Source organism: Siniperca chuatsi, linkage group LG3 (assembly GCF_020085105.1).
Source record: "Siniperca chuatsi isolate FFG_IHB_CAS linkage group LG3, ASM2008510v1, whole genome shotgun sequence".
NCBI classification, from domain to species: domain Eukaryota; kingdom Metazoa; phylum Chordata; class Actinopteri; order Centrarchiformes; family Sinipercidae; genus Siniperca; species Siniperca chuatsi.
In genome coordinates, this window is record NC_058044.1 from 1,422,501 (window position 1) to 1,432,500 (window position 10,000).

At 48.5% G+C, this 10,000-nt stretch overlaps 4 protein-coding genes across 14 annotated transcripts in view; 2 read left to right on the top strand and 2 right to left on the bottom strand.

Annotated features, from left to right (window-relative positions):
- LOC122873026 (NACHT, LRR and PYD domains-containing protein 12-like) overlaps positions 1-10,000 on the top strand; it is a 657,912-nt gene that overhangs the window by 573,327 nt on the left and 74,585 nt on the right. The gene's annotated exons all lie outside the window — the stretch shown is intronic.
- LOC122873028 (NACHT, LRR and PYD domains-containing protein 12-like) overlaps positions 1-10,000 on the top strand; it is a 1,034,258-nt gene that overhangs the window by 375,970 nt on the left and 648,288 nt on the right. The window lies entirely within an intron of this gene.
- Positions 1-10,000, bottom strand: part of LOC122873033 (NACHT, LRR and PYD domains-containing protein 3-like) — a 573,599-nt gene that overhangs the window by 82,940 nt on the left and 480,659 nt on the right. The gene's annotated exons all lie outside the window — the stretch shown is intronic.
- The window catches only part of LOC122873056 (heterogeneous nuclear ribonucleoprotein L-like), a 27,337-nt gene that overhangs the window by 8,179 nt on the left and 9,158 nt on the right, over positions 1-10,000 (bottom strand). For all 7 annotated transcript variants that reach the window (XM_044189368.1, XM_044189364.1, XM_044189366.1 and 4 more), the window contains exons 2-6: positions 7,785-7,903; positions 5,744-5,972; positions 4,858-4,943; positions 4,262-4,358; positions 4,051-4,123 (exon numbers count right to left, since the gene is read on the bottom strand). In XM_044189368.1, coding sequence (XP_044045303.1) covers positions 4,051-4,123; positions 4,262-4,358; positions 4,858-4,943; positions 5,744-5,972; positions 7,785-7,903 — 604 coding nt within the window. The remainder of the gene's footprint in view (positions 1-4,050; positions 4,124-4,261; positions 4,359-4,857; positions 4,944-5,743; positions 5,973-7,784; positions 7,904-10,000) is intronic.

Consider the following 10,000-nt stretch of genomic DNA (forward strand, 5'->3'; position numbering starts at 1 on the left):
AGCTACAACCTCTACAGCAGCTACACCACTACACCTCTACAGCAGCTACAGCAGCTACAGCAGCTACAGCAGCTACACCACTACACCACTACAGCAGCTACAACCTCTACAGCAGCTACACCACTACACCTCTACAGCAGCTACAACCTCTACAGCAGCTACAGCAGCTACAGCAGCTACACCACTACACCACTACAGCAGCTACAGCAGCTACAGCAGCTTCAGCAGCTACACCACTACACCACTACAGCAGCTACAGCAGCTACAGCAGCTTCAGCAGCTACACCACTACACCACTACAGCAGCTACACCACTACACCACTACAGCAGCTTCAGCAGCTACAGCAGCTACAGCAGCTACACCACTACACCACTACAGCAGCTTCAGCAGCTACAGCAGCTACAGCAGCTACACCACTACACCACTACAGCAGCTTCAGCAGCTACAGCAGCTACACCACTACAGCAGCTACAACCTCTACAGCAGCTACACCACTACACCTCTACAGCAGCTACAACCGCTACAGCAGCTACAGCAGCTACACCACTACAGCAGCTACAACCTCTACAGCAGCTACACCACTACACCTCTACAGCAGCTACAACCGCTACAGCAGCTACAGCAGCTACACCACTACACCACTACAGCAGCTACAACCTCTACAGCAGCTACACCACTACACCTCTACAGCAGCTACAACCTCTACAGCAGCTACAGCAGCTACAGCAGCTACACCACTACACCACTACAGCAGCTACAACCTCTACAGCAGCTACAGCAGCTACAGCAGCTACACCACTACAACCTCTACAGCAGCTACACCACTACAGCAGCTACAGCAGCTGCAGCAGCTACACCACTACAGCAGCTACAACCTCTACAGCAGCTACACCACTACACCTCTACAGCAGCTACAGCAGCTACACCACTACAACCTCTACAGCAGCTACAGCAGCTACAGCAGCTACACCACTACACCTCTACAGCAGCTACAGCAGCTACAGCAGCTACACCACTACACCTCTACAGCAGCTACAGCAGCTACACCACTACAACCTCTACAGCAGCTACAGCAGCTACACCACTACACCACTACAGCAGCTACAGCAGCTACACCACTACAACCTCTACAGCAGCTACACCACTACAGCAGCTACAGCAGCTACAGCAGCTACACCACTACAGCAGCTACAACCTCTACAGCAGCTACACCACTACACCTCTACAGCAGCTACAGCAGCTACACCACTACAACCTCTACAGCAGCTACAGCAGCTACAGCAGCTACACCACTACACCTCTACAGCAGCTACAGCAGCTACACCACTACAACCTCTACAGCAGCTACAGCAGCTACAGCAGCTACACCACTACACCTCTACAGCAGCTACAGCAGCTACACCACTACAACCTCTACAGCAGCTACAGCAGCTACAGCAGCTACACCACTACAGCAGCTACAACCTCTACAGCAGCTACAGCAGCTACACCACTACAGCAGCTACAACCTCTACAGCAGCTATAGCAGCTACAGCAGCTACACCACCACAACCTCTACAGCAGCTACAGCAGCTACAGCAGCTACACCACTACACCACTACAGCAGCTACAACCTCTACAGCAGCTACAGCAGCTACACCACTACACCACTACAGCAGCTACAACCGCTACAGCAGCTACAGCAGCTACAGCAGCTTCAGCAGCTACACCTCTACAGCAGCTACAGCAGCTACAACCTCTACAGCAGCTACAGCAGCTACACCACTACACCACTACAGCAGCTACAGCAGCTACAGCAGCTTCAGCAGCTACACCACTACACCACTACAGCAGCTACAACCTCTACAGCAGCTACAGCAGCTACACCACTACACCACTACAGCAGCTACAGCAGCTACAGCAGCTTCAGCAGCTTCAGCAGCTTCAGCAGCTACACCACTACAGCAGCTACAACCTCCACAGCAGCTACAGCAGCTACACCACTACACCACTACAGCAGCTACAACCTCTACAGCAGCTACAGCAGCTACACCACTACACCACTACAGCAGCTACAGCAGCTACAACCTCTACAGCAGCTACAGCAGCTTCAGCAGCTACACCACTACACCACTACAGCAGCTACAACCTCTACAGCAGCTACAGCAGCTACACCACTACACCACTACAGCAGCTACAACAGCTACAGCAGCTACAGCAGCTTCAGCAGCTACACCACTACACCACTACAGCAGCTACAGCAGCTTCAGCAGCTACACCACTACAGCAGCTACAACCTCCACAGCAGCTACAGCAGCTACACCACTACACCACTACAGCAGCTACAGCAGCTTCAGCAGCTTCAGCAGCTACAACCGCTACAGCAGCTACAACCTCTACAGCAGCTACAGCAGCTTCAGCAGCTACAGCAGCTACAACCGCTACAGCAGCTACAGCAGCTACAACCTCTACAGCAGCTACAGCAGCTACACCACTACACCACTACAGCAGCTACAGCAGCTACAGCAGCTACACCACTACACCACTACAGCAGCTTCAGCAGCTACAACTGCTACAGCAGCTACAACCTCTACAGCAGCTACAGCAGCTTCAGCAGCTACAGCAGCTACAACCGCTACAGCAGCTACAGCAGCTACACCACTACACCACTACAGCAGCTACAACCTCTACAGCAGCTACAGCAGCTACACCACTACACCACTACAGCAGCTACAGCAGCTACAGCAGCTTCAGCAGCTTCAGCAGCTACACCACTACACCACTACAGCAGCTACAGCAGCTACACCTCTACAGCAGCTACAGCAGCTACAGCAGCTACACCACTACACCACTACAGCAGCTACAGCAGCTTCAGCAGCTACACCACTACACCACTAGAGCAGCTACAACTGCTACAGCAGCTACAGCAGCTACACCACTACACCACTACAGCAGCTACACCTCTACAGCAGCTACAGCAGCTACAGCAGCTACACCACTACAGCAGCTACAACCTCTACAGCAGCTACAGCAGCTACACCACTACAGCAGCTACACCACTACAGCAGCTACAACCTCTACAGCAGCTACAGCAGCTACAGCAGCTTCACCTCCACCTCCAGGCTGCAGTTTAACCTTTGAGTCTCCACTCACTGAGCAAACCAGGAACACCTCGCACTGACTCCAACAGCAGCACCATCAGTTCCACCTACTGACACAAACACCAGCAGGACCTTTCGACCTCAGTGACACCAACAACATCAGCCTCTGCCTGAATCTCTACCTACCAGGTTACATGTAGGAGGTCACATGTCAGCAGAGCTGAGGGCCCCAAAAAACCAAACTGAATTATCTTTCAAGCTTGTGGCCGATTCACAATTTTATTCGTTTATTTTCCCCTGCAGACTAAAACATGATCGAAATATCATATTTTTAGGACTTAAGATAGTTGAGCATTAATAATTAAAGGCCAGCGCCACAGATCAGTCTGTTCCTCTCAGATGGGACTCAACGCCACCTGGAGATGGACGGAGACACCTGGACACGACTGTCCCGTAAACTGCGTTCGTATAGTGTAACTAATCACTAGCTGAGGTAGCAGCTGTCATCCACGGTAGTGTTTGACTGAAAATAATATTTTTGTGCACGTTAAGAAAAATGGAATTAAGTGCATTAATTTGACAGACTGCGTTTAGAGTTGTGTAGAGGTTCAGGTGTGTATCTGACCCGATTAGACCGCTTGAACACACAGTTATCAACAACCCGCACCCGCACCATGATTATTAGTACATGGAGTTCATGGTGACAGCATATTATTCCCAGCAGAGCTCCGCCCACCTGAGCAACACCTGAGAACACCTGTGTGTGTGTGTGTGTGTTTCATGTTCTTATTTCCCAGTGGGGACTTGAACCTGAATGCACGCTAACCCGTGCCGGCTTTCTGAGGGTAAAGACTTGGCGTCAGGGTTCAGGTTCCAGTTAGGTTAGGGTTTGGGTACGGGTTAATGTTAGGCACTTAGTTGTGGTGTGTGTGTGTGTGTGTGTGTGTGTGTGTGTGTGTGCTGTCCTACCTCGGTGCAGGAGGAAGGGTTTGGTGTAATCCCAGCTGCTGTTGTCATTGCGGACGACGTTCAGTCTGCTGGGCTGCAGGGGGCGACAGAGCACAGCACCTCTGGGTGGGTGTGTGTGCGTGGGAATGAGAGTGAGGGTGTGTATGTGTGCATGCACCTGAGTGTGTGTTTGTCGAGAGCCCTGTGTGTGTGTGTGTGTGTGTGTGTTTACCCGAGCGTATTCGATCTTGAGCGTGCAGCAGCCGGCGTAGATGTCGGCTCCGTTCAGGGCCAGTTTGGCCTTCTGGGCGTCCTCCACTGACTCAAATGTTAACGAGCTCGTTAAGGATGACCAGCAACCAGCCAATCAGAGGACAGAAACAAGACCAACACATATCCCCAAGGAGGTCTACTGTCAGCTGTAGCGAATCTAAATTTGAGCTTGAAGTCCAATTAGCTTTAATCCACCGCAAAATCAAACATCCATGTTTTTCCTCTCACCTGTCGAGCTGCTTGTGGAGGAAACCGCTCACAACAAACCTGAGGATGACCTTCAGGTAGGTCAGGACGTCTGGAGACAGACGCTGCTGTTGAGGTTTTCAGATGTAGTCTTCTTGCAGACGTCTCCAGAACGCTGCAGCTCGCAGCGAAACCATCAGCTGGACGAACAGGTGAGAGGAGACAGACTGTGTGTGTGTTGATTTCGGGGTGAACTGCCCCTTTAATGGAATTGAGCTGAACTTCAACATGTCTGCACTGATCTGTGAAACACTTTAAACATACGTACACACACACACACACACACACACACACACACAGGTAGGATATTCCACCATGGCCTGGATGCCGTTGCGTTTGAAGATGACGATGCGCAGGACGTTACCGAGCGGGTTGCAGACGGTGTACAGAACATCCTGGCAGACAGAGAGAGACGCAGTGAGGGCTGGCAGCTCGTCACACAGCAGAGGACAGAGGACAGGTCGGCGTGTCGTGGCGGACAGGTGGGAGCTAAGCTGCCATCCGGTCTCACACCGACACACAGAGGCTGAACAACATCTGTAACATCTGCACACGGACTCAGGGCCTGGGGTCTACACATGAACACACTCAATAACTGTTATCTGATAAATATCACTCAATAAATACATCATTCTATAGCATTGTATGAATAAACACTATAATATTATTGCAAATATATCATCAACCGGTAAACCCACTTGGTGCTTCACACTTATTTTATTTTATACTTATACCCACCTGGTACTTCATTTACTTTCTGACCTGTTTTATAGTTTTATAGTGTATTATATTGTTTGCTAGCACTTCCTCCTGTGTGCACTGACGTAAAGACGAGCTGCTGAAACAAAGAGTTTCCCTTCAGGATCAATAAAGTGTTTCTGATTCTGATCTGATTTCTGAAAACAATGCACGTTTTCAGAACATGCTTATTGAGACAAACAGTTCATTAGTGAAATTGAACGCATCTTTAACATGCTGCAGCTGGGTGAAGGATATGTCATCTGTACTCATCTTAAAATGGGATCGGTAAAGACAGACGTAAGTTTAATATAGAAACATTATTTGGTCTGGTCCAAAAAAGAGAGAAACGCGTGTTGCAACCGTCCCCAGTCTCCCCTAATTCAAGAGATGGAGGTTCAGCTGAGGTGGAGCAGTGCTGATGGAGTGCTGATGGAGGCGGCTCTGCCGGACTCACGGTGGTGATGGGGTACAGCGGGTTCTGGACGGACAGCAGCAGGACTTTGTTTCCGCCGGCGGGGTCGTCTGCGTTGGTGGGTCTGGTGATTCTCTGGCTGGTGGAGAAGTTGAAGAAGGCCTGCTGCTCGGCGATGCAGACGGTTCCGCAGGACACGCAGCGCTCGGCGCTCTCCACGCTGTCGAACTCCACCAGAGCCTGCCGCTTGAACGGCATCATCATCACGTAGCTGCGGACAGAGCGGGCGGGGAACATCAGCTGCTGTGAGGTTGGAAAAGGATCACAAGCTCTGCGTGAATCCGATAAAAATGTTTGCAGAATTTATTTAAATTAAATTCAAATTGATTTGAAAGCACAGACGTGACTATCGATCCATTTTCTGATGTTATTTTACATAATATTGACAAATGACCATCAGAAGTTTCTCGACAGTACATGCACCACTGCTTATTACTTATATTATTAAATTGTATTATTATACTGTATTATCATCATCAACCGGTAAACCCACTTTGTACCTCACACTTATTTTATTACTTCATTTATTTTCTGACCTGTTTTATAGTTTTTATAGTGCATCATATTGTTTGCTAGCACTTTCTCCTGTGTGCACTGACGTAAAGGCGAGCTGCTGTAACAAAGAGTTTCCCTTCAGGGATCAATAAAGTATTTCTGATTCTGATTCTGAAACCAAAATGACGACTTTAAACGAGGCTGGATTCGCAACAAAAATGTATTTGAGAGTTTGCTGCTCATCATTTCAGTTTGCACTTTATATCTGGTGCTTTTTCCTAAATAAAGTTATGTTTCACCAAATGACCACAAACTAAGTGACACACAGAAAGCCTGGGGCAGGAACCCAGAGGAGGAGCTCTGGCTGGATTCTGGTCTCTGTGCTGAGTATAATGAAGCGGCCCTGTACAGCGTGCGGGTTGGATACAGACTCGGATGCTGCTGGGGGTTTAAAATGAATCCATTAACTAAACGATCATAACAAATAGTTTCAGGACTGCTCTCAGATGGACTCTGCTGATCTGAACCTTGTTGGTCAACAGGAAGTCTCGTACCAGCTGATCAGAGACTGAGATGTATAAAAAGGGTGCGTGAGCAGACCTCCGTCTTTGTGCGTACACACAGTTTTATGCCTCTGATGCCTGCTGTTGGGACCCCATAAAGATAGAAAAACAAGACTGCACACACCAGTCTCAGATGTGAAACCAGATCTAAGACCTCAGGACAGGAAGAGAAGGGATTCTGCTTCCTTCCTCTCCCTTCATCATCATCTCACGACCCCTCAGGTTTCTCTGGTGACCCGACTCCAGGCCGGGAGCCACAGTTTTAACCTCTAACTCGGTTTGTTACTGGCGTCATCAGAGTTTTGTATCAAATGATCAGCGTACGGATGATTAACCAGTTATCATCAGTTATGTTTCAGCCATGGGAAACTTTTCTGGCTCTGCGATCCGGTGCAGAGCTTTCCTGCTTTTTGACTCCTCCGGCTTTCTGTAGAATATTTAGATCGCAGGAAGCTGCCGCCTTTTCAAAATAAATGTGGCCAGTTTTTATGTAATCCTCTGCCTCATCCTTCAACAACGTGTTACGCACACACACACACACACACACACACACACACACACTGATACACGCAGCTGACAGAGATAACGATCCTGATACTGAATCTGGCACGAGCTTTAATGAACCAAGAAGGAAGCCTCCACCGTGATCTTGATGATTTGTATCATGAACCCATGGAGGTTTTCAGCAGAGGAAGAGGAAGAGGAAGAGGTGCTGAGGTGCATTAAGACTAGATTAGCTGCAGGCAGAGCAGCAGTGGCTGCTGGGATGTTTGTTGTGGTGGTCAGCAGAAACATCAGATCAACCAGCGTCCATTTTCTGTGTGTGACGGACAGGAGTCAGTACTGCAGAGTGTCTGTTTCTTAAGTCTCGCCTTCATCAAGCCTGTCAGTCCTTTGTGTGTGATAGAACATGCAGGGTATCTGGAAGCTAAAGCAGCGTCAGGATTTTAAAGGTAACATGTTACCAGATGTTGCCGAACTTGTCGAGTCCCTCCACCAGATCGGCCTCCACCACGGCGTCACAGAGCCCTCGGACGTGGACGACCGGGGACGGGGGGATGCGGTGACTGTCCTCCGCGCCGTCCTGCAGAGAGAAGAGAAGTGAACTCAGAGACGATAAAACCAGCTGTTTGGACTATTAATGACTTTTTAATTAGTTACTTTGATTAGTTCAATTATTTTATTTCTGTATTAATGTTCCTTTCATTTCATCGTTTACTGACGCACCCTGTAGAGTCTTTCAGTTAAAGCTTTGCAAACTAAATCGCTGAGTTCCTGTCTGAATGTTAATAATGATGATTGAAATATCAGCACTGATGAAGGTTTACAGGTACAGCTGCTCAGCATCGTTGTAAACCTTCACAGATGTGACAGAAGTGTTGATGTGCACATAGATCAAGGCTTCCTCGTCCATGTGTGTCTGACTGTGGAGCTGGAAATGAAGCAAAGAGCTACAATGGTTGAGATTTATGAAATAGCTCTGTAAGTCGGACAAAAAGGGTGCGTGAGCAGACCTCCGTCTTTGTGCGTACACACAGTTTTATGCCTCTGATGCCTGCTGTTGGGACCCCATAAAGATAGAAAAACAAGACTGCACACACCAGTCTCGGATGTGAAACCAGATCTAAGACCTCAGGACAGGAAGACAGATAAAGAGAGACCCCCTGCAGCCACAAACATTCAAACCAGGTTACAGCATCACACTTATAACAGCCAGACACAAAGAATCTATTCAGGATCATAAAGAACCACCACAACGTGTTCTGTGCGCTGATGTTTGCAGCAATGAAGGTTTCAAGGTGAATAAAAGAAAAAGACTCGCAGGTTTGTTGACAATAAGTCTGGTGATCTGTTGCTCCAACAGGTATAACGATTGGTTGTTCCCAGTGGGGAAGTACATTCACCGCTTTACTTAGTGCTGTACTCAAGTGCAATTTTTAGGTACTTGTACTTTACTCGAGTATTTCCATTTAACGCTACTTTATAATTCTTTTTCTTTCCTCTCCCATTAATCATCTCACGACCCCTCAGATTTATCTGGTGACCCTTTGGAGGGGCTCGACCCCTAGGTTGGGAACCACTGGACTAAACTAGCTGACTGTATATAAAGTAAAACTATCTGTATATAAAGTATTTAAACGTCCAGCGTGGAGGATTTAGTGGCCTCTAGTGGTGAAACTGCAGTTTGAACCATTTGAACACCGCTCGCCTCGCCCTCTCCTTCCAAGCGGGGAGGAGAAACTACGGTGGCTGCAAAACTCGCAAAAAATGCTAAAGGCCCAATCTAGAACCAGTGATTGGTTTGTCCGTTCTGGGCTACTGTAGAAACATGGCGGTGCAACATGGCGGCCTCCGTGGAAGGGGACCCGCTCCCTCTGTAGATATAAAGGGCTGATTCTAAGGTTAGATTCCATTTCTGCCAATAGCTCCTCCTAAATGTTACTCACTGGACCTTTAAAACCAGCTCCACCTCGAGCAGCTACAGCAGCAAAACGCTGACGTCGATGCATCAGTATCAACAATCTAATAACGTCAGAGTCAGATCTCAGTCAGGAGACGTTTTACTGCACAACCAGTACTTTTACTGCATGAAGCTGAGAATACGTGTGCACTTTTACTGCTGACACTTTAGGATGTGAAGGATTTTTAGGTCCATGGCAGAGAAGGTCAGAGTGGCCCTGGTCTAGAACGTTAATAGATGAGATGAAGCTTTATTGGTTGCCGTGTGTGGTGCGTGTTTCTGTCTGCGCAGAGAGCTGGCTGTCGCAGGGCGTCAGTGAAGAAACGACCACGAAAGTCAGAGTCGGAAAATCCGCCCACGACAACAGCGAGACGACGAAAACATGTTGACTGTCTTTCTCAGGAAGAGGTTGAGTAAGCGTTACAGTTTTGCAGCCTGACCCGCTTTCTGTTGCAGGTCGAGGCCGCAGGTTGACAGTTTACACCGACACCTGCAGCAAACACGCTTTGATCGGGGTTGTTGACCTGTAGATGATCTGATCTCTAGATCTGACTCACAGCGTCAGTGCAACACCCGTGTGTCTCTACGGACGCTCGACATTTGGCTCTAGTGTTCGGTTCACAGAGTATATCTGAGTTGACTAAATGACCGTTTCACCTATGAAATATGATCAGATATGATGTTTAAAATGTACATTTCCTGCCTTCAGATGGAACTTCT